Source organism: Choloepus didactylus, chromosome 3 (genome assembly GCF_015220235.1).
Source record: "Choloepus didactylus isolate mChoDid1 chromosome 3, mChoDid1.pri, whole genome shotgun sequence".
NCBI lineage: Eukaryota > Metazoa > Chordata > Mammalia > Pilosa > Megalonychidae > Choloepus > Choloepus didactylus.
The window spans coordinates 152,507,369-152,532,394 of NC_051309.1; the positions used below are offsets into that span (position 1 = coordinate 152,507,369).

General features: G+C 40.5%; 1 protein-coding gene across 1 annotated transcript in view; it reads right to left on the reverse strand.

Moving 5' to 3' along the window:
* Nucleotides 1–17,476: 17,476 nt before the first annotated feature.
* The window catches only part of SETD7 (SET domain containing 7, histone lysine methyltransferase), a 52,213-nt gene continuing 44,663 nt past the window's right edge, over nt 17,477–25,026 (reverse strand). The window contains exon 8 of the mRNA XM_037830696.1: nt 17,477–23,388. Within this exon, the coding sequence (XP_037686624.1) occupies nt 23,208–23,388 (181 nt within the window). The 3' untranslated portion in view covers nt 17,477–23,207. The remainder of the gene's footprint in view (nt 23,389–25,026) is intronic.

Here is a 25,026-nt window from a genome sequence, read left to right on the forward strand (position 1 = left end):
CAATACAATGCTTGCTGTCTGGTAAACATTCAATAAGTTAAAGCTGTTTTCCGGAATTTCAAGAAAGGAAACCACAAGCTAGATGGGACACTGGTGCAGCTTGCTAGCTTCATCCTAGAGTGGAGACACTTAACCTTGGGAAATTATTCTTAGATTAGTGCTTTTCCTGATCTCTATAGGTTCAGAACCTGGATATTTTGTCAGCACACCATGAATAGCTCTACCTTGCAGGACAGACTCATTTACCAAACTCATAAAACTAATGTGCAAAACTGGAATCCTAGTTTAGTTGTAATTAATGAAGAATATGACTTCTACATGGTTGAGGAGCTGTGCTGGCAGCATGAGAGTGTTTTCTCCCTGAAGGAAGGGTGACAGTTAGCAGAGGGCTTGCTGAGAAGGGAATCAGAACAAGAGGAGTTTTCACTTACTTAAATGTAATGTTTAATGATAGCTAATATATGCCTTTCGCAGTAGGAATTCATGTTCCAATGGGCACAGGAAATTCAAGGAAGGCAATTATCCATAGAGAATTAGGAGAAGGTAATATTTGCTTCTGTGGCACTTGTTTTTTTTGATATACTTAAAGCTAATAAGTTTCTGGGGTTTTTTTCTTTAAATTTTTTTTTAAGGAAAATTTAAAACATATAAAAACACAGTACAGGATAATGAACCCACATGTACCCATCACCCAGCTTCAATCACTATCGACTCATGGCCAGGCAGGTTTCATCCACACCCCCATTCATTTCCATCCCCAACCCCACTCCCATAATATTCTGAGGCAAATTCCAAACATCCTGATTGTTTTAAAAGATATTTTATCTAATCAAGTCCTGCTGGTTTGGGAGCCATTTTCTTTCTCTGGTGACTTCAGATATATCAGCTCTGATCTTAAAATTGCTCTTGGAATGTTATTTTCAAGTTCTTGGGAGAAGCCTATGTTCTGACAACAATTATGACTATTATTTAGCAGAGTACATTTCACTTTTATCTTTTCTTAATTATGCAGGAACATCATTATGAGCAACAATTATTGAACTGTACTGTAGAGCAGGAAAGCCAGCATTTCTATGTTCTGCCTGGGGAACTTGATCAAGATGCAGTATTGATGGGCGTGAGTTCCAAGAATCTACATATTTAACAAGTTCCCAGATGATTCTTAGGCCCGCTGAAGTTGGAGAACCTCTGGTCGAGAATATTTTCAGAGATTATCAAGGTATATAGGTCTCAAGCCATGTGCTGAAAAACTGGAAAAGAGACTTGTAGAGAACAAGCTACCTTTTTCTAATGCTTCTCCTTCCCCTCTCTCTTGTTGGCTTTCACTTCTCCCTGAGAGAGGCTCTGAAGCTGGAATCTGATGTTCCAGTTTGCTAATGCTACCTTTTTGCAAAATACCAGAAATGGATTGGCTTTTATAAAGGGGGTTTATTTGGTTACAAAGTTACAGTCTTAAGGTCATAAAGTGTCCAAGGTAAGATATCAACAAAGGGTACCTTCACTGCAGAAAGACCATTGGCATCCGGAAAACCTCTGTTAGCTGGGAAGTCACCTGGGAGTCTGCTTGCTCCCAGGTTGCATTTCAAAATGGCATTCTCCAAAGTGTTGCTCTTGGGGCATTTTGTCCTCTCACAGCTGCAGCTGCTCTCCAAAATGTCACTCTCAGTTGCTCTGCATCTGGGCCTGTGTGGCTCTTTTTAAAGTATTCCAGTGATCCAATAAAGACCCACCCTGAATGGGTAGGCAACACCTGCATAGAAATAATCCAATGAAAGGTTTCATCCACAGTTGATTGAATTACATCTCCACAGAAACACTGAACCAATAGGTTCCAAGCTAATCAACATTAATATGTCTGCCCCCACAAGATTGCATCAAAGAACATGGCTTTTCTGGGGGACATGATATATACAAACTGGTACACACGGTGACTGTGTCATGACAGTTCTTTTACAGAGTAAAGTGCATGAACTTTGAAATAGTCATGGACTGCTCGGAAGTCACTCACCTTCAGGTTCCTGGCAGTTGTTCCACATAGCTGTGGCTGCTGTAAGCCTTACCCAGATAAGTGGTATACCTATACACACACACACACACACACACACACACACACACACACACACACACACAGGCCAGGGTGCTACATTTTGAATAGCTCTAATATTTAAAGACATTTCAAGAAATTTCTGTAATATTTCCACTCTATGGGAAACATTACTTTCCTTTTAGGGACCAATTTAATTAGATATGGGATGGATGCATCTCCCCCCAGTATATAACCATGCACATGGTAGGAATGAATCTGACTTTTTTAATTTCAAGCCCCACTTAAGTTACTTATTCCCGTGTTTTGTAGAAACTATATTCCTCTGCCCCAGATAAGGAGCTGTATTCTACAGGCAAGAAGAAACTCAGAAAGCTGCTCATGGGTAAAGATATCTACACTGTTCCATTTAATTCTGCATGGTTTGGGCATATGATTAACAATAAGGTGATATCCTCTTGTGACCCTGTGACTCTTTCACCACACCATGTGTTCTAGTTTGCTAATGCTGCCAGAATGCAAAACACCAGACACGGATTGGCTTTTAAAAAAGGGGGGTTATTTGGTTACACAGTTACAGTCTTAAGGCCATAAAGTGTCCATCAACAAAGGGTACCTTCACTGCAGAAAGGCCATTGGCATCCATAAAACCTCTGTTAGCTGGGAAGGCACATGGCTGGTGTTTGCTTGCTTCTAGATTGCTTTTCTTTTTTTTTTTTTTTTTTTTTTTTTTTTTTTTTTTTTTTTTGGCTTTTATAGAAAAGGGGTTTATTTGGTTACACAGTTACAGTCTTTTTTTTTTTTTTTTTTTTTTTTTTTTTTTTTTTTTAACTTTCCCTTCTTTTTTCAAATCACCTGTATGAAAAAAAAAGTTAAAAAGAAAACAAACATACAATAAAAGAGCATTTCAAAGAGACCATAGCAAGGGAGTAAGAAAAAGACAACTAACCTAAGATAACTGCTTAACTTCCAACATGTTCCTACTTTACCCCAAGAAAGTTACATAATATAGCAACATTTCAGTGAACTTGTTCTTACTACAACCATCAGAAATTAACAGACCATAGTCATTTCTGGGCATCCCCAGAACGTTAAATAGCTTATCTGTTCTTCTTGGATTATTGTTCCCCCTTCCTTAATTGCTCTCTACTGCTAGTTCCCCTACATTCTACATTATAAACCATTTGTTTTACATTTTTCAAAGTTCACATTAGTGGTAGCATATAATATTTCTCTTTTTGTGCCTGGCTTATTTCGCTCAGCATTATGTCTTCAAGGTTCATCCATGTTGTCATATGTTTCACCAGATCGTTCCTTCTTACTGCCGCGTAGTATTCCATCGTGTGTATATACCACATTTTATTTATCCACTCATCTGTTGAAGGACATTTGGGTTGTTTCCATCTCTTGGCAATTGTGAATAATGCTGCTATGAACATTGGCGTGCAGATATCTGTTCGTGTCACTGCTTTCCGATCTTCCGGGTATATACCGAGGAATGCAATCGCTGGATCGAATGGTAGCTCTATATCTAGTTTTCTAAGGAACTGCCAGACTGACTTCCAGAGTGGCTGAACCATTATACAGTCCCACCAACAATGAATAAGAGTTCCAATTTCTCCACATCCCCTCCAGCATTTGTAGTTTCCTGTTTGTTTAATGGCAGCCATTCTAACCGGTGTTAGATGGTATCTCATTGTGGTCTTAATTTGCATCTCTCTAATAGCTAGTGAAGCTGAACATTTTTTCATGTGTTTCTTGGTCATTTGTATTTCCTCTTCAGAGAACTGTCTTTTCATATCTTTTGCCCATTTTATAATTGGGCTGTCTGTACTATTGTCGTTGAGTTGTAGGATTTCTTTGTATATGCAAGATATCAGTCTTTTGTCAGATACATGGTTTCCAAAAATTTTTTCCCATTGAGTTGGCTGCCTCTTTACCTTTTTGAGAAATTCCTTTGAGGTGCAGAAACTTCTAAGCTTGAGGAGTTCCCATTTATCTATTTTCTCTTTTGTTGCTTGTGCTTTGGGTGTAAAGTCTAGGAAGTGGCCGCCTAATACAAGGTCTTGAAGATGTTTTCCTACATTATCTTCTAGGAGTTTTATGGTACTTTCTTTTATATTGAGATCTTTGGTCCATTTTGAGTTAATTTTTGTGTAGGGGGGTGAGGTAGGGGTCCTCTTTCATTCTTTTGGATATGGATATCCAACTCTCCCAGCCCCATTTGTTGAAAAGACCATTATGGCTCAGTTCGGTGACTTTGGGGGCCTTATCAAAGATCAGTCGGCCATAGATCTGAGGGTCTATCTCTGAATTCTCAATTCGATTCCATTGATCTATATGTCTATCTTTGTGCCAGTACCATGCTGTCTTGGCAACTGTGGCTTTATAATAAGCTTCAAAGTCAGGGAGTGTAAGTCCTCCCACTTCGTTTTTCTTTTTAGAGTGTCTTTAGCAATTCGAGGCATCTTCCCTTTCCAAATAAATTTGATAACTAGCTTTTCCAAGTCTGCAAAGTAGGTTGTTGGAATTTTGATTGGGATTGCATTGAATCTGTAGATGAGTTCGGGTAGAATTGACATCTTAATGACATTTAGCCTTCCTATCCATGAACATGGAATATTTTTCCATCTTTTAAGGTCCCCTTCTATTTCTTTTAGTAGAGTTATGTAGTTTTCTTTGTATAGGTCTTTTACATCTTTGGTTAAGTTGATTCCTAGGTACTTGATTTTTTTAGTTGCTATTGAAAATGGTATCTTTTTCTTGAGTGTCTCTTCAGTTTGTTCATTTCTAGCATATAGAAACATTACTGACTTATGTGCATTAATCTTGTATCCCGCTACTTTGCTAAATTTGTTTATTAGCTCTAGTAGGTGTATCGTTGATTTCTCAGGGTTTTCTAGATATAAGATCATATCATCTGCAAACAATGACAGTTTTACTTCTTCTTTTCCAATTTGGATGCCTTTTATTTCTTTGTCTTGCCGGATTGCCCTGGCTAGCACTTCCAGCACAATGTTGAATAACAGTGGTGACAGCGGGCATCCTTGTCTTGTTCCTGATCTTAGAGGGAAGGCTTTCAGTCTCTCACCATTGAGTACTATGCTGGCTGTGGGTTTTTCATATAAGCTCTTTATCATGTTGAGGAAGTTTCCTTCAATTCCTACCTTTTGAAGTGTTTTTATCAAAAAGGGATGTTGGATTTTGTCAAATGCTTTTTCAGCATCTATTGAGATGATCAATTGATTTTTCCCTTTTGACTTGTTAATGTGTTGTAATACATTGATTGTTTTTCTGATGTTGAACCATCCTTGCATGCCTGGAATGAACCCCACTTGGTCATGGTGTATGATTTTTTTAATGTGTCTTTGGATTCGATTTGCAAGTATTTTGTTGAGGATTTTTGCATCTATATTCATTAGGGAGATTGGCCGGTAGTTTTCCTTTTTTGTAGCATCTTTGCCTGGTTTTGGTATTAGATTGATGTTAGCTTCATAAAATGAGTTAGGTAGTGTTCCATTTTTTTCAATGTTTTGAAAGAGTTTGAGTAAGATTGGTGTCAGTTCTTTCTGGAAAGTTTGGTAGAATTCCCCTGTGAAGCCATCTGGCCCTGGGCATTTATTTGTGGGAAGATTTTTGATGACTGATTGGATCTCTTTGCTTGTGATGGGTTGGTTGAGGTCTTCTATTTCTTCTCTGGTCAGTCTAGGTTGTTCATATGTTTCCAGGAAATTGTCCATTTCTTCTACATTATCCAGTTTGTTGCCATACAGTTGTTCATAATATCCTCTTATAATTTTTTTAATTTCTTCAGGATCTGCAGTTATGTCACCTTTTTCATTCATTATTTTGTTTATATGGGTCTTCTCTCTTTTTGATTTTGTCAGTCTAGCTAGGGGCTTGTCAATCTTGTTGATCTTCTCAAAGAACCAACTTTTGGTGATATTTATCCTTTCTATTGTTTTTTTGTTCTCTATGTCATTTATTTCTGCTTTAATCCTTGTTATTTCTTTTCTTCTACTTGGTTTAGGATTGGTTTGCTGTTCGTTTTCTAGCTTCTTCAGTTGATCCATTAGTTCTTTGATTTTGGCTCTTTCTTCCTTTTTAATATATGCGTTTAGTGCTATAAATTTCCCCCTTAGCACTGCTTTTGCTGCATCCCATAGGTTTTGGTATGTTGTGTTCTCATTTTCATTCGTCTCTATATATTTAGCAATTTCTCTTGCTATTTCTTCTTTAACCCACTGATTGTTTAGGAGTGTGTTGTTTAACCTCCAGGTATTTGTGAATTTTCTAAGTCTCTGATGGTTATTGACTTCTAATTGTATTCCATTGTGGTCAGAGAATGTGCTTTGAATAATTTCAATCTTTTTAAATTTATTGAGGCTTGTTTTATGTCCCAGCATATGATCTATTCTGGAGAAAGTTCCGTGAGCACTAGAAAAGTATGTGTATCCTGGTGATTTGGGATGTAATGTCCTGTAGATGTCTGTTAAATCTAATTCATTTATCAGATTGTTTAGGTTTTCAATTTCCTTATTGGTCTTCTGTCTGGTTGATCTATCTATAGGGGAGAGTGATGTGTTGAAGTCTCCCACAATTATTGTGGAAACATCAATTGCTTCCTTTAGTTTTGCCAATGTTTCTCTCATGTATTTTGTGGCACCTTGATTGGGTGCATAGACATTTACGATTGTTATTTCTTCTTGCTGAATTGCCCCTTTTATTAGTATGTAGTGGCCTTCTTTGTCTCTCAAAACATCCCTGCATTTGAAGTCTATTTTATCTGAGATTAATATTGCTACACCTGCTTTCTTTTGGCTGTAGCTTGCATGAAATATTTTTTTCCATCCTTTCACTTTCAATTTCTTTGTGTCCCTGTGTCTAAGATGAGTCTCTTGTATGCAACATATTGATGGTTCATTTTTTTTGATCCATTCTGCGAATCTATATCTTTTAATTGGGGAGTTTAATCCATTTACATTCAACGTTAAAACCGTGAAGGCATTTCTTGAATCGGCCATCTTATCCTTTGGATTATGTTTGCCATATTTTTCCCTCTCTCTATTAATATCCTTTATTGTACCCATACCGAATCTCTTTAGTACTGAACCTTTCTCCAAGTCTCTCTGTCCTGTCTTTGTTTCTCTGTCTGTAGGGCTCCCTTTAGTATCTCCAGTAGGGCAGGTCTCTTGTTAGCAAATTCTCTCAGCATTTCTTTGTCTGTGAAAAATTTAAGCTCTCCCTCAAATTTGAAGGAGAGCTTTGCTGGATAAAGTATTCTTGGCTGGAAATTCCTCTCTCTCAGAATTTTAAATATATCGTGCCATTGCCTTCTCGCCTCCATGGTGGCTGCTGAGTAGTCACTACTTAGTCTTATGCTGTTTCCTTTGTATGTGGTGAATTGCTTTTCTCTTGCTGCTTTCAGAACTTGCTCCTTCTCTTCTATGTTTGACAGTGTGATCAGTATATGTCTCGGAGTGGGTTTTTTTGGATTTATTCTATTTGGAGTTCGCTGAGCATTTATGATTTGTGTATTTATGTTGTTTAGAAGATTTGGGAAGTTTTCCCCAACAATTTCTTTGAATACTCTTCCTAGACCTTTACCCTTTTCTTCCCCTTCTGGGACACCAATGAGTCTTATATTCGGACGTTTCATATTATCTATCATATCCCTGAGGTCCATTTCGAGTTTTTCAATTTTTTTCCCCATTCTTTCTTTTATGCTTTCATTTTCCATTCTGTCATCTTCCAGGTCACTGATTCGTTGTTCAACTTCCTCTAGTCTTGTACTATGAGTGTCCAGAATCTTTTTAATTTGGTCAACAGTTTCTTTAATTTCCATAAGATCATCCATTTTTTTATTTAGTCTTGCAATGTCTTCTTTATGCTCTTCTAGGGTCTTCTTGATTTCCTTCATATCCCGTACTAGGGTCTCATTGTTCATCTTTAGTTCTTTGAGTAGCTGCTCTAGGTGTGTCTCTTCTGGTCTTTTGATTTGGGTGCTTGGGCTTGGGTTATCCATATCGTCTGGTTTTTTCATATGCTTTATAATTTTCTGTTGTTTTTGGCCTCGTGGCATTTGCTGTCCTTGATAGGGTTCTTTTAGGGTTTGTAGACCAGTTGAAGTCCTTATCTCTAATTTATCAGATCTACAGCTTCGTGGAGTACACTTTCTCTAACTAACCAGCAGGTGGCGTCCACGAGCCACCTGTTCTCCACAAGCCAGATCTCCCCCGCTTAGCCTTTTTGGTGAGTGGGGGAGTGAGTCTTGTGGGGCCCAATTGGTGTCCCAAGCTTGCGTGTGTAGTTGGTGTTGCCTGCCCTGTATGTGGGGCGTGTTTCTGGGCAGTCGGGGAGGGGGGGTGGCCCTAACAATCAAATCTCCCTGATGATCCTAGAGTTTTAAAGCTACTGCAATAGTCTAATCCTTCAGTTCAGTCCTGCCACAGTTTGTCTCTGCCACTGACCCACAAGTCTTTGGTATTGGCGTATGGCTCCTGAGACTTGCAAGTGGGCCCCTCTTCCAGGCTGTGCACCCCGGGTCCTCTGTTGAGGGATGACTGTGCTATGTCACAGGTGAGTGCCGTCCCCCCAGGGCAGTTCTGGGCTGCTGGGCTGTGTTGGGAGGCTCCCAGTCTGCTCAAATGATGGCTGAATGGGGCTCTGTTAATTCACACTGCTCCCCCTTCCCAGCTCTGGGACATTCAGCTGAGGTTGCAGGGAAGGCTAATGTCCACGCCCAGTTTTGTGGTGTGTGCCTGTTATTTGAAGCACTTCCGTCACACTGGGTTGTCTGGGGCAGCTCTGGGCTATGGGGCTGGCGATGGGCAGGAGTGTTTCCTGTCCACCAGGATGGTGGCTGTGAGCGGACGCCCCCCTTTTCTTGGGAAGTTGTGTTGTTTAGTGAATTTTCTCAGCCACTGGATTATTGCCTTTTGTCTCAGAGCTCTCTTAGTTCTGCTCTTGACTTGACGTGCCCAAATTTCAATTCTTTGAAGCTTTCTGTATTGAGCTTCTTAGAGTAATTGTTTTAGAAAAAGCAAAAAGGATTTAAAAAAAAAAAAAAACAAAAAAAAAAAAAACGGCCCTCCTCAGAGATCTAATGGGTTATTGAAATGCTAATAGACAAAGCAACCAGGGCCATTAAGGAAAGGTGCCCTGGGCAGAGAGATCAGCCTTGCTTCGGGATTTGCATATGCGCCTCAAGGCCTGATCTCCGCCCTTCCCCTTTCTGTGTTCACCAGAACTCCAAAAATCCTCTGCTTTTACTTTGGAGCTTCTCGTGTTGTTTTCCTTCTATGCCCGTCTCCTCTCTGCTGGGCTGGCTGCTCTCAGAGTCTCTGGTGTCTGGCCTCAGTCTATCTATGGTTGGAGTTTGAATCAGTAGAATGAGTTTCCGATGAGAGCAGCCACTGCAATTCTCCCTTCTCCTTCCTGGAGCTGACAGCCCCTCCTCCCCCGGGACTGAGCCTGGCAGGGAGGGGCGCGGGTCCCCTGGCCGCAAAAACTTACAGATTTCGCTGATCTCAGCAGTTCCACGTTTTCATGAGTGTTGTATGAAGTATGCCCAAAGACAGATTGCTCTGTGGTGTCCAGTCCACGCAGTTCCTGGCTTTTTACCTACTTTCCTGGAGGAGTAACTAAAACATACAGCTCACCAGTCTGCCATCTTGCCCACAGTTACAGTCTTAAGGCCATAAAGTATCCAAGGTAAGGCATCAACAATCAGGTACCTTCACTGGACGATGGCCAATGGTGTCCAGAAAACCTCTGTTAGCTGGGAAGACATGTGGCCGGGTGTCTGCTCCAGTTTCTGGTTTCAAATTAGATTGCTTTTCAAAATGGCGTTCTCCAAAATGCCTGCATCAGCTTCCAATGGCCATCTTCAAAATGTCTGTCTCAGCTCCAGCTAGCTATGAGCTCCTTCTGTCTGAGCTTATATAGTGCTCCAGTAAATGAAACAAGGCCCACACTGGATGGGCAGGGCCACGCCTCCATGGAAATTATCCAAAGTTATCACCTGCAGTTGGGTGGGTCACATCTCCGTGGACACTGAACCAATAGGTTCCAACCCAATCCATACTAATACGTCTGCCCCCACAAGAATGCATTAAAGAATATGGTTTTTTCTGGCAGACATAAATATACAAACCAGCACACCATGGTTGACTCATTTGAAAAACAACTGTTCTGGTTTGCTACTGCTGCTGTTATGCAAAATACCAGAAATGGATTACCTTTTATAAAGGGGATTTATTCAGTTACAAATTTAAAGTCCTAAGGCCACAAAAGTGTCCAAACTAGGTATTCAACAAGAGGATACCTTCACTGAAGGAAGGCCGATGGCATCTGGTACACCTCTGTCAGCTGGGAAGGCACGTGGCAGGCATCTGCTGGTCCTTTGCTCCCAGGTTGCGTTTCAAAATGGCTTTCTCCAAAATGTCTCTGGGCTTCTGTCTCTCTTAGCTCCTCTCTCTCAGCTCCTGTGCATTCTTGCTTGTTCTCCCAGGGTATTTCTCTCTAAGTGTCTGGGTCCTCTCTTGGCTTCTCTGGGGCAAACTCTGGGCTTCATCTCTTAGCTTAACATCTCCAAAGGTCTGCATCTCCAAGCATCTTCAAGTGTCTCCAAGTGTCCGTGTCTCTGTTGACTCTTGAGCTCTCTTAAGTACTCCAGTGAACTAATCAAGACCCACCCAAGATGGGTGGGTCCACACCTCCATGGAAATGATCTGATCAAAATTCTCCCCCAGATTTGGGTAATTCACATCTCCATGGAAACAATCAAAAGGTTCCACCCAACAAGATTGGATTAAAAGATCATGGCTCTTCTGGGGTCCACAACAGTTTCAAACCAGCGCAAAAATAAAACATAGGTCAGGGAAATACAGATTAATTTAGGACTGATCAGCTCATAACATATATTTTGTAAAAAACTGTTCTAGCCAGTTAAGAGATTTTGAAGAGCTATAGGACTTAAAAATCCTTATGTTTGCTTTTAAAGGTAAACCAGTTTTGTTCAACTTAATTTACCACAGGCTCAAAAGTTCTGTTAGACCTTTTGAAATTTCAGCCTTTTTAAACAATAAAAAGGCTCTGGAAGTGGTGTCTTCCATTTGGCTGTTCAAAGTTTAACCTGACGATATGAAAAAACATCAGCTGAGTTTTCATGTTTGTTTTTTAAAGGCATGAAGTCATCCTTTCACTAAAGTTCTTTTTTTTGTTTGTTTTTGTTGTCTATCAAGTCAGAAACAGTATGAAGATAAATCTTCACCACAAGAGGGAGCCAAACCATGAAGAAATTAATGGACTATTTCAGAAATGGAAAAAATATCTCTATGAGTCCACTTCAGAGCACTCATACCCTGTAGCTGGATTCAGGAAGCTGTGGAAGGGTTTTATTTTGCTCGTTCCTCCACTTGATGCCCCCACACTCAGAGAAAACTTCAGCAATTGAGACTGTCCAAATTTAGAAATCATGCTAATTCAGACTAGAACTAACAAGTTTAACTTTGTACCAGCAAAAAAAACAAACAAGTGTTTTTCCCAAATTAATTACATTGTAAGTTAGGTTCCAAGGGGGATATTAAACTAATGAAAACAATTTTCCTGTAATTGGAGAAAACAATTATTTTTAAGTATGCTGCATGCAAGTCATCGTTCTGCCTCTTTCAATTATTCTTATTTTCTAATTAAAGTAATCTCTTAAAGAACTTTCCTAGGAAATGCTTTCCTGAGTTTGAGTTACTTTATGTGCATGAAAGCAACAAAATTGCATTACTTTAAGACTATGCTACTATGCAGACAGTTTGGATCCAAATTTGAGACAATTTACTCATATAGGAAATCCGCTCTGTGATTTTTCTATGGCTGGTGTAACAAATTACCACAAATTTAGTGGCTTAAATTTATTATCTTACTGTCCCAGACATCAGAAGTCTGAAATAGGTCTCTAAAGGAGAATCCGTCTTCTTGCCTTTTCCACCTTCTAAAGTCTGCCTCATTCCTTGGCTCATGTCCCCTTCCATCTTCAAAGAAATTAATGGCTGAGTTTTTCTTACATCATATCACTTTGACAAAGATTCTTCTTCTGTCTCTGTCTTCCACTTTTAGGGACCCTTGTGGTTACATTTGGCCCACCCAGCTAATTCAGGATAACCTCCCTATTTTAGAGTCAGATAATTAGCAAACTTAATCTGCTATTTTAATTCCCTTTTTCCATATGAGGTGACATATCCGGTTTCCAGGTATTAGCACATGGACAATTGGGGGGCTATTATTCTGCATTCCACATCCCTTATTTTAAAAGCCTATTTTAATGTTTAAAAAAAATCAGAATGAAATATTTTGAAATTGAGATCAACTTGTCCTGCAACAAAACAAAGGTTCATCCCTCAGATAGGATTATGAGGTAATAACTTCAAAATGTTTTTATCACAGTGAAAATATGCATAAACATGTCAGGGAAAATGCTGAATACATAGATTTCTTGGCTAATAAAGCTCTAGGGAGGATGCAGGTGATTTAGTTTAGGACCATCATCAGTATTAACAGTTATTTTAATTAAGTGACTACTCCATTCTTTTAGTTGCTCAGACCAAAAACCATAGAGTTGCCCTTGACTGTTTGTTTGTGTTTTGTTTTGTTTTTTAATACAATTTTATTGAGATAGATTCACATAACATACAACCTTTCAAAGTATACAATCAATTGCCCTTGATTCTTTACTTCCTAGACCCACAACTCAGCAAATTCTATTGTCTCTACCTTTAAAATATACCCATAACCCAGCTGCCTGTCATCACCTCCATTGCCACCACCTTTGTGCCACCATGGTCGTCTCTCATTCCCTCTTTCCACCTGTGTCTCCCCCCACCCCCAACACCTATGCTCAAGGCCACAGCCGGAGGCACCCTGTCACCAGTGCAAGGCAGGTCTTGTCACTCTTCTGTTCAGAGGCCTCCAGATAAGGGGCTAATAGCAATTAAAATTTCAAAAGGGCTTTTGGAAGCTTAAGTACACTAAGTTGAACAAAGCTCATTTATTTTATTTTATTTTATTTGTATTTTAGTCAGGTAACAGTGACTTCTCCCCCACCCCCTGCAATTTTATTGAGATATATTCACATACCATAGTCATCCACTGTGTACAATCAATTGTTCACAGTATCATCATGTTGTTCATCATCACAACAATCAGCTCTTGAACACATTCATTACTCAAAAAAATAAATAAAAATAAGAATAAAATTAGCATGTATAGAAGAACACCCAAGACACCCCATCCTCCCCATCCCCCCTATTATTCATTTACTTTTTTGCCCCCATTTTTCTACCCATCTATCCATAGGCTGGATATAAAGGGAGTGTGAGCTGCAAGGTTTTCACAATCACATGGTCACACTGTATAGCTACCTAGTTATACGAACTGGGTTGCAGTTCAACAGTTCCAGGTATTTCCTTCTAGCTATTCAGTACACTAAAGACTAAAAAGGGATACCTATACAGCGCATAAGAATAACCTCCAGAGTGACCTCTCAACTCTATTTGAAATCTTTCAGCCACTGAAACTTTGTTTTGTTTCATTTCTCTTCCCCCTTGTGATCAAGAAGGCCTTTCCAATCCCATGATGCTGGATCCAGGTTCATCCCCGGGAGTCACATTCCACGTTGCCAGGGAGATTTGCACCCCTGAGAGTCAGGTCCCATGTAGGGAGGAGGGCAATGAGTTCACCTGCAGAACTGGCTTAGAGAGAGAAGGCCACATCTGAAGCTCATTTACTTTTAAAAACACAAGTAGTCTTATGTTTTTGGTTGGCTTCTCGATGTACTCTGAGTTAAAAACAACGTCCTTAAAATGGCTTTCAGGGCCCTGTAGAATTCATTGCCTGCCACCCCTCTGAGTGTAGCATTCATTCCCTGCCGGGTCTCTCTCCTCACGTGCCTCCCTGGCCTCCAGCTCTTCCTTAAACACTTCACACAGTCCCACCTCAGGACTTAGCACCTTGCAGCCCCTCTCTGCCTGGAACACCTTTCCCAGGTATCCCCACGATCTGTCCTGTTTCTTCAGTTCTACACTCCGGTGTCACCAGCTCCATGAGGCCTTCCCTGATTTTCCAAATAAAATGACACCCTCATATCCCTACACCCACCTCCCCCAATACTCCTTATTCCCTTTATTTGTTCTGTTGCACATATCCTGGCACCTGTATTCATTTATTTGCTTGTTTACTATTGTTTTTTTAACTCCTAAAATGTAAGGACCATAAGGATAGGGAATTTGTTTTTATTCATTATTTGTTTGCTAATGTCCTAGAATAGCAACTAGTATGTGGTGAAGATTAAGATACATTTGTGGAATGAATGAACAAATTGAGAACATGATTTTTCAAAAAAAGACACCCTAACTTAGTCATTCTCACATCAGATATTTAGAGAATGTTTTCTGTGCATCCAGTGAAATATATTTGCCAGTCCCCAAAAGTCTGTCATCTAAGTTAGATGTTTCATGCATTAAGCAATCAAGATACAACAGAATATAGCCTATCACGGAAGTGCCTGGCAATGTCGGCGTGGTGCAGAGGATGGGGAGATGGAGTGAGGGCAGGTCAGGAAGAGGCCAGGCTTCCTGAGGTAGGGGCTCTTGGTCAGGGCGTCCTGGAAGAAGGCAGGGTTTGGGTGTGCTCAGGAAGGTGGCACTCCAGAACATTAGGAAGGACACGGTGTGTCTCCTCCATGAGTTAAACACCCAATCTTTTAAATCCTAAAGCAACCCTGTGCAGCAGGCCTTACTCATATCTGATGGCAATCTAAAGCCCAACATCATGCAGACAGCAGCAAAGCTGGTTGAGACCACAGCTTGGGATCCTCCCACTGGCAGGACACTCCCTGGTGTCACAACAGAGAGGCAGGAATAAACCTCATCGTTGTGGATGCTTCATGTGTTGGAGGTGAGGAATGGAGACTAAGATGGGATGGAGAGGCTACAACCAAAATCCAGACAGAGGATGTGCAAGTTCTGGATTAGGGCAGAAAATGATGAGAGTAAAATGAGAGGAGAGTATGGTGAGAGTACATTATAGGTCCATGTATTGCATGGGTTGGACTAAGGAGGGAGCACAGTCAGGGAGAGCAATTGACTGGTTGGCTAAGTGAATGCTCAAGGGAAAGGAAGACGAAAGATATTAACAGATGGCCTTATATGGAGCATGTGAAGGAGTGAAGGGCGGGAGTAGAGAGTAGCTTCACGGATATGGTTAAGAGACTAGGTTGGAGCCCAGCCTCCGGGCTTCATATTCTGCCTGTACCACTTCCTGGATCAATGACTGTGTTATTTAACTGTAACTAAATTATATGCCTCAATTTTTCCTCTATAAAGTAATAGGCCTCAATTTTTCCCCGGCTCCTACATCATATGGTTGAGAAGATGAAATGAATAATCCAATACACTTACAACTGCCTTGTAAATGCTAGATAAATGTATCTTTGTAGAACACCCTTCCACACCCCCTCCCTGTACTGGCTAATTCTCCAAGTTGATTTGAATTCAAGAATCCATTTATTTAATTTATCTGAAGAGATGAACCTCCCTTATTCTCTGAAGAAAACAAAACCCTTAATGCAGATAAGGCAGATCCAGTGGGTGGTGCCAGTTGTCATTTTACCTTTCTTCCTTGCTGGGAGAACCCCAGCTTTGTTTAGATGATCCACCCTTCTCCACACAGCCACATGCTTTATTTAACCATGGTGCCCTCATTGCCCTCACCAGTGATTGGTTTAGGTTTCCTCAAAGATAGAGGCCATAGAAAAGACCTCTGTTTTTCTTCCACTGTTTGTTGCCAAATCTGGCTGTGATGTCCGGAGCTAGAGCAGCCATATTGTGACTGTGAGGAGAGCTGGCCTCTGAGGACGAATCTGACAAGGTGGTAGAGCAGGAAGATAGAAAGACGCCTCTGAGCTGTTGAATTAACCAACTCTAGGGCCACTGAAGACTTCTTATTTTGTGAGACAGTAAATCTTCCTTATTGCTTAAGCCATATTGAATTGAGTTTATAAGTTTCTTTAAGCTGAAAGCATTTTGATCCTGCAGAAGTAAAAACTGGGTAGCAATCTAGATGGATCCATTAATCTTTTTCTATGTATACTATAAAAAGTAAAGTTCTAAATTCAAAACTCTAGCTTTAGGTTTTTACAAAGAAACAAAACTTTAACACATTTACTGGGCATAGGGATACAATGCAGCGTAGTTAGCATTATCTCCTTAAATGAAAGGCAACAACTATTTTCTAAAATACTTTTGGAACAGAACCTTTGTATCAACCAACCACAAGTTGGTCAGAGGCCAAGTTAAAACTACATGTTTTAAACGTCTACTATAGCATATAATTCTTCTGAATGACTATTACCTAATTTTAGACATGACAGTTGAAATAATTTCAAGTCTAATACTGAACTGGTAGGCTGAATGATCCAGAACATTAAAACCCAAAGATTTTATTTAGTAAGTAGTAGATGTGATTACTGCGACTAAAATAATTATGTCTTGATCTTCTTTACATTACTTTATTCTACAAACCTTGTGTCCATCCCAATGCTAACCCCCCAAAGTTGTCCAATCCTTCACTTTCAAGACTTGAGCTTCTTAGACTTTCTCCAGTTTGTATCATATTTTGAATCCCACAACCCGCTCCCCCAGGACCGAGGAGGGAAGACTGCTAATATGGTGGTTTGACTCGATATGCCTTATGGATGTGCCTTTGTCCAAGTGGTAAAGCCGGTCTATGACCAGTTTTGACTTAGTTATCTCACTTGCTTCTGTTTCCTTCTTTCCACGTAGTTAAGGTCCAGGACTGGGCAACTGAGGGAGGTAAAATGAAGCTGGAGTTCTCAGGGCCTGCTTTGGTCTGAGGCCTAACTGTGCTTCATGTAGCTCAGCCCAGCTTAACAGCACCCGCTGCTCTGGGGTCCAGGACAAAGGCCCAGCTAATCATTTGGGCAAGAATAAGGAGTTCCTAAGTTCCTTGGCTCAAAGCCTTCTTAAGATCACCAAAATCTACTGCAATGTCTAATAAAGTTCCTATATCTGATTTAAGCCAAGAGTTCAAGTTACCCATCTTTCAGATATTTTCCCTGATCATCTAGTTTATGTTCGACACCTTAGTTTTTCTATACTCAATCAGACGCATTTTGGTTGATGTTACTAACTGAGGCTTCCCTGGTGTATGTTGAGTCATGCCAAATACACAGCCAGCTCCTAACCTTTCTACAGCCCTCCCTGGCTCTTACCGTAATGCTTTCAAAGTGGTAAATGGTTAATAATAGTTTTAAACAACCAAAAGTATAAAGTTTGCATAGGTAATTTAAATATATAGGTAGATATGTCATAAGAAAAACGTTAATGCCTTTCTGAAGACCAAAAGGAAGACCATGACAGGTGATTGGATATTTTGTTTAATACTTGCATTGTTTCTATAGCGCAATTATAGCAATCTTTAAATTTACTTTTCATTACAAATATTTGTCAAGTTTTGTTTCAGAAACATTTTTCCTGCTCTCTTGCACATGCACCCAGACACACTACAAAAACTCATTCATAACACAGTAAGGGCAAACATTATTCATGTAAACATCTTTCATTAATTTCCCATAATTAAAAAAATCATAGAATCATAGATATTGAATAAGGCTCATAGATTTAGTTCAAATTCCATAAAAGACCAATCAAGGATGCTTGTTAACTGTGATGGGGTTAACTTTCTGTTGCAATAAATGCTGCAAGCTTACCCCTGGCTTTCAATCCTTAAAAACATACCTCACAACCTAATAAATGCATGTCAGGATAAAAATAGAACATAGAAAACCCAGGAGGAAAAGCTTTTGAAGCAGGGAGCTCAGGATCATGGACATAATCTTCTTAAATTATAGGTAGGTATGATTTAGTCCCTGTAGTTTGCCAATACACGAATCAAGATAATTATAGTCACCCAAAATGCAACCAAATAGATACTTTAAGATCTATTGGCATGTGTGTACATATTGCTAGTATACACAGTGAAACTTTATCATAGTATCAATTCATTATATCCACTACCAAAGCAGGAAGGAAAAAAAAAAAAAAACCCACTCAAGTTGAATACCATTATAAAGGAGTTTTTCAATAACACAAGAATCTGGAGAGTTGGGAGGTATGTCCTAGGGATGATTGGTCTTGATACTGAAACAACTTCTAACAACTGCGTGTAAAGTCACAGACAAAGGAAGCAAGGGATTTTGTTATCCGAAGATGTCTCTCTCTCTGGTTGGAAGTTTGATGCTTAGACGCACAGTCTCCCAGAGCTGAGACAGGAAATGGACTGTGCTGAGAAATGGGCCCCTGGCCAGCTGCTCCTTTCTCCCTCCTCTCTGCGAGGCGGAGGCCAGGAGGCAGGGGTTGCTGACAAAACCGTGAAGTCCCACCCTGGGGTCTGAGCCCCAACTCCACTGAGGGCAGCCTCCCTGACGTGTGTGACTAGGCAGTAAGGGTGGCGGATGACGGCAGCCAGGGAACCCACTTCCGAGGTTCCCACGACCACGTCTGGCTTCGGATTCTGCTGCCCTGCAAAAAATTGTGCTCCGGATAACTGCACCGGTGTCTCTAATGCCTCTGATTCACTCTCAGGCCCCTCGAAGGCCCATAGTGAGATCACTAAAGGTGAACACACCTCCATTTAGCACCTAACTTACCACCAGGAAGCGGCTGAGGCACTGCGAAGCCTACGAGCTCTTTCCACATCACATGCAACAACGTGAGGGAAGTTGCCATGAGTCAGAGTTATCTGTAGGCTTTTGATTTTAAAAATCAAAATTGATCTGCATTGTATCTCAATAGACTCAGATAATTCTCACCAAAAGTTTTGTAATTTGTTTAAATAGCACTGGAATAATTCAACTTCATTTAAATATATTCATTCTACCATGAAAATATTTCATACAAACATCTATTTACATACAAACACATTAAAATTTGTGAAAAGGGTTCCCACCCCTGTGGTTGTATGGCTTGAAATAGTTTCATTGCTTTGAATATGTATGCACACATTTGGCAAAATAAAACTATTAGTATTTTTAAAAATAAAAATTTGACATTGAGGCTCCAAATTCCTAAAGGAAAAGGTCAAAGAAAAAAATAATCTATCAAGGTACCTCAAATAGATGTAAATTCAATATATTTTGTGAACCTTTGATCTGTGGCAAATAAACAACTATCAGTCTTACAACATAGTTTTTCCTTGTTTTTCCCCAAAAAAGCATTCTTTTAAAAGGTGTCTGGATTCTTAAACACTACTCTAAGACAGAAACTTGAGGCAAATGTTTTAAAACAAAGCAAAACAGAAGACTATACCTCTACTTTCTTGGAAGATTTAAAATGCATTTTGCAGTAAGTGATTTAAGAGTTTATATGTTAATTGAAAATTACTAAAGTGCCACATACTCTCTCACTGAGAAGACAACCATTTATATCACTGTTTGCATTACTGCAATTTCAATAGGTACAATTAAATGTTGCAAATGGTTACACTTGGCCTTCACTGTTGGCCTTTTCAGGTTGTTGGTGATAAAAGAAATGGTTTTTTAAGTATGAAGACTCCCCCAGAGGACAAATAGGTTTAACTACAGCCTCAGAGAGATTCAACCAGGTCTTGAAAAACTAATTTTCTTCTTAGTTTCTCAGGTAGACCAGTGATGCAGCAGGTTAAAAATAAGAATAGGTACTACAAAACTCAAGTCTTCCTCCTCTGTGGCCTTGTAGCTGTCATTCCTTTGTGTCAGAAATCCAGTCCTGACAGTTGTTTTTGTTTGTCCTTTCAAATGTCCATTGGAGGGACATACTCCTTCAGGTTAGTTCCTATTCCTAACTCTAACACGAGATAATATTTCATTGTAGAAAAGATGCTAAGGAAAGCTATTGTTCATGCAAGAGTTGGGCTCCGAGTGAGATGGCTGAGTGAAGCTCCTTGGGACTAGGGTGTCATGCACACTCACAGCCTCAGGCTGCTTTTTGGGAAAGCATGAAGTCATTTCTTTATTCCCCACCACAAATAATCCTCCACATTTCTGTTGTGTTTATCTTGCTTATAAAACTACCAGATTCCACTGCTTTTCTGACGTATTTCCATCCATAGTGGACCTCAAGATTCAGTAGTCAAATACATTCTGAGGCTCTTCCCTTCACCCTTTGGTTCCAACAGGGAACAAACCCTCCCACTGCTTACTTCCCCACCAGTTAATTCTTATGGCATCTCAACCCCCCTGACTTCTTTGCCTATAGACAGAACTCAGTGCATCTCAAGCTCCCTCCGTGGCCTCCTCCCTATGACGAAGCCTTCCATTTGGGAATGTGTGAGTGTTGGGGAGGAGGATGTGGAGATAGAGGGTGATGGGGGGAGCAGGAGACCCCAAGAGAGACCCAGAGTAGCTGGAGAGTGGTACACATGAGGGTAAGATACAGAGAAGAGTCCGAAAGGCACACACGGGGGGACATGCAGAACAAGTAACAAGAAGGGAGTGAGACCCAGCACTGGGAGAGAGAGAAGGGGGCAGAACGGGAGAGAGGGGCTGGGGCCGGTGTGACACTCGAACACGAGGCATTCTCACCTTGGAAGAGAGAAAGGGAAAGAGCTCTGGCAGTAGAAAGAAGAGCCAGAGGAAACGAGAACATAGGGAGAGAGGAGGGAGAAAGAAGGAGTGGGGTTCAGCTTGGGTGTATTTTTCCCTCTGATTTACCTGAAGGTCACAAGGCTGTGTTTGAAGCTCTTAATGTAACGATCCAGCATATCATCTGAAAAATTGATTAACTGATTAATCATTATTTACAGCTCTTCAGTCCCTCTAATAAAAAAAAAGCTATTAAAAATTCCATTTGAATGGGATAAGTAGAGCAGCCCATAAGAACAGAAATCATACTCCACTGCAGCCTCTACCAGAAAAATATCACCCTCAGAAATGAACTCACTCAGAGCATAGCTGCGTTGGAGGGGTAACCTGTGATATCCTCTCCTTGACTTCACTCCCTGAACTGGCTCCACAACCCCTGACTGAGATTCATTAAAGCCATCTTTCTACTTGAAGACACTCACTTACTCTGGAATACATTCGAATGAAAACACCTAACAGAATATAAGTCCAGAAACTCGGTCCAGCTATCATGGTTTACAGAGCGGTGGCTTTCTACAGAATAGAAATGATCCTATTCTAGTGCGTTGTTTTTTTCTTTTTTTTTTTTTTTTTTAATCAAAACCTCTATTCAGTTTCCTTTGTGGCAGATCTTTCGGCAGCCCTGACAACTCCTTCCTAGGTGGGAACCATCAGTTTCAGCCTTCAAACAGGGATCTATCTGGACCTCCCTGGACCTGCTTCCACCCAGCTGCGCGGGGTGAGGAGAAGACGGGGCCTCTGGGAAGGGTGTCCCTGCCAAGGGAGGGGGTGCTGCTTCTGTCTGTGTCTTGCGGGCTGAATCTGGAGCCCAAAGCCCTCCTGAGCAGAAAGTTCCGAGCAGCTATGGATCAAGCACTTTTGTTAAATTCTCCATAAGAAGAAATAGCAAATATCCCTCTGCCTATCTCTGTACTCTTCTCCCACTCCCAATAAGCCTTCTCTAACCAACCAGAGTTCATAATCTGCTACAGTCTGGCAGGCCTGCTACAGTTTTCAAGGCAAAACTGATTTAGGCAACAGGTGCCACAACCAACAGTTGCAGGTCAGAGCAAATGCTACTCTAGAGACCCATCCAGTTTCCTCCTTGAGGCATCTAAAGGAGACATGGCTATGGCCTGTGGTGAGGGCACTTATAAAAAACAAAAAGCTCAGAATTCATTAGCGCAATCCTAGTTATGTTACAGACCTAATTAGCTAAACTGAAAAACGGGGCTTTTTTTTTTTTCTCCTTGTTTCTGCAGTTGTGATTACACATGGCTTACAGAATGGCTGAAATGCTATTGATATTGTTGCTCTAAAATTATACAAGAGTTACTCTTAATATACAATGCATTGAAGCAGGTAAGTGCTTTGAAATTACAATGCTGAAGAATTTCAGTTTTAAGGTTTGATTTCCACCTAGTGACCAGTATGTCTGGCTTAATAGTACTGATTGAAAAAAAAAAATTGAATTCTGTGTTAGAATTCAAGTTTGCTATTTGACTTTTTAATTCAGTGCACTATGCCACAAGCCAGACTGCTCTATGCTATGTATGTTTAATGTGTGCCCAAGGAGAAAAAATTACGAGCACTATTGAAGATATTGCAATATTGCCACAGAATTACGGCTTAGAAGTACTCATTTCCCTCTCTTCTTTCTGAAAGTATATATTACAACTCTTCCATAACTTAATGCAAACAAAAGAAATTCATTTCTTCTCACATCTTAAAGCAAAGATATCTTTGTTTTCATGCGAGAATAATAATTCAATAATAATACCCTGGCCCTATAAGCCAGTTCTTTGTATTAGAACATAACAATGAAACAATGATATATAAAGAGCCAGGGCAACTTACACACTGCCACTGACACAAAATCCATTTGGAAGGTTTTCTCATGTCAAAGAATCTAAGATGGGAATAGGACTGAGGAGTGAAATGACTCAAAAAGTGGACTTCTGTTCATCAGGAAAAAAAGAAAGCCATTCTATTGCAAGATACAGATCAAAGGTTAAAAGGCAAATTATTCTACATTTAGAGAAGATAAAAATGTAGTAATTCTCTACCCTCAATATGGCACAATATGCAAGTGTAATAAAATGATTTGCATTGGCCATGGGAAAGAAAACATCATGGAAAAGCCACTGACTAAAAACGACTGAAAAATCCCGTTTCCCTTTTTTCAGTCAAACCATTTGGCATCTCTGAACGTGACACAGATTTTGTCTTGAACCACCAAAGAACATCATGCTGTCTTATGTCAAATGCTCGACAATACCTCTCGGTAGGACGCTGTTGCAAAGCTAGCTAATTTTAAATCTGGTATGAGTAATACAGTCAAACCTAGTTAGTATGCAAGAAAGTCGTTGCTAATGCAGGCTAAGAGGATGTGATGTCACAGCATGAGCAGTCCCTGGTTGTCCCGACGTCGGAGAAACGTAGTGCATAGATCCAAGTTTCTACTCCAGGTCTCTGACCCGAGAGCCAGGCCTTTCACTTCTGCTGGGTGGCCTGGAAGGCCTTCAGCTCCACCTGGTACCACTCGGGGGCTTCAGGCCCACTCTTCCCTGGGGGGCTGTGATCGTAGCCGTAGGCAACGGTGAGCTCCTCATCGGCCTCCACGGCTCGGAGGGTGCGGATGCATTTGATGGGCCCAAAACGGGGGTGGACAAACCTAGACATCAAGTGAACACAGTTACTGGCGGACCAAACCAGGAGGCAAAGCAGAGGCTCCGGAGCTGATGCAGGAATCACCCTCATCTGTTTTCCCCTGGACTCCCATGGCAGGTACTGAAAGTGTGCGCCATGGGAGGTTACTCCTATGCAGGCTTCACCCAGATACGCCAGATGACCACAACATGATGAGCCCAAGTCAACAGTAGTCCCAAGAACCCTACAGAATACCCAGATCCCTATCTGAGACTCTATAAAAAGTTTCACTCACTAAGTTTATTCATCAGAAACTTAAATCCTTCAGAGAGCTCCTTTGCCAGCTAAGTCCCCAAACCCAAGAGGCAACAGCCTCTTCGAGAACATCAACTAGATGTGTCCTCTTTGCTCATAATGTTGACAGCCCTTTTCAACATGAACAGGGTAGGGTGGTCACTGCCTAGATATCCCTGAAGATCAGGAAAGTGATAGAACTAGAGGAAGGGGTAGCAACAGACAAGATGGAATTTAACAAAGGATAATGAATACCAAATCTTTATATAATTTTTTTTTCTTAGTTGCTAGGGTATTAGAATAGTTAGAAGGAACTGTGACCCATGGCATCCTTTAAAATTTGTTCTATAGCTATTTGTTAAATTGCAATTTGAAAGCTATACCTTTTTGTATATATGTTAGATTTCACAATAAGGAAATAACTGAAACTATGGTACTATAACTCATAATAACGTTGGAAATTTCCTATATATCTACTTGTTAAATCATACGTTGAAAGACATTACTGTTTTGTATATATGTTATATTTCATAATAAGGAAATAACTGAAACTATGGAATTGTAACTTATAATATTCTTTGAAATTTGCTCTCTACTTGTCAAATTGCACTTGGAAAGTTGTCACTTTTATGTATATATGTTATATTTTACAATAAAACTATGATTAAAAAAAAGTGTGTGTGACAGACTAGCAGCGGGAGCATCACCCGGGGACTTATCAGAAGTGCAGAATCTCAGCCCCACCCCGAACCTGCTAAATTGGAATGTGCGTGTGTAATTCACACGTATGTTAAAATTTGAAAAGCACGGCGCCATCTTTTGAGAGTGATTTGCACTCTGATTTATAAACCAAGGAATCGTAGTCAACAAAAATCTGTCCTCAACGAGAAATCAGATCCTCTGCGGCCCGTCAGCATTTCAGCCCATCTGACCACAGCCCTGGGGCATCAGGTTACCCAGCTGTACCTCAGGGGATATCTTTACCAGAGCACTTTTGGACTTGTGAGAGAGCCCTGTGGACGTTCAAAACTGAAAAACCCTGTATTCCTACCTATACATACAGAGGAAGTACTATTTTCTAGCATAAAAGTAGATGAAAATTTCTTTCCAAAAGGAAAGGCTAGACTTCTCCACCAACCTGCTTCTTCAGTAGTTCTCTGTGAGGTGTCCTGTGCAGGGAGCAGCAGCTCATCATGGCAATAACTGCTCTCAGAACCAGAGGAAGGGCTAACACACTAAGTCCCCTGCCAAGGTGCCCGACCTAGTTCATGTGCAAAGCTCCTTGTAGGAGAGCAGGCAGGTAAATAAGTAATAATAGATCACCTCACAGTTGCCAAAATGGATATAAGCAAGGCATGACCAGAAAGAC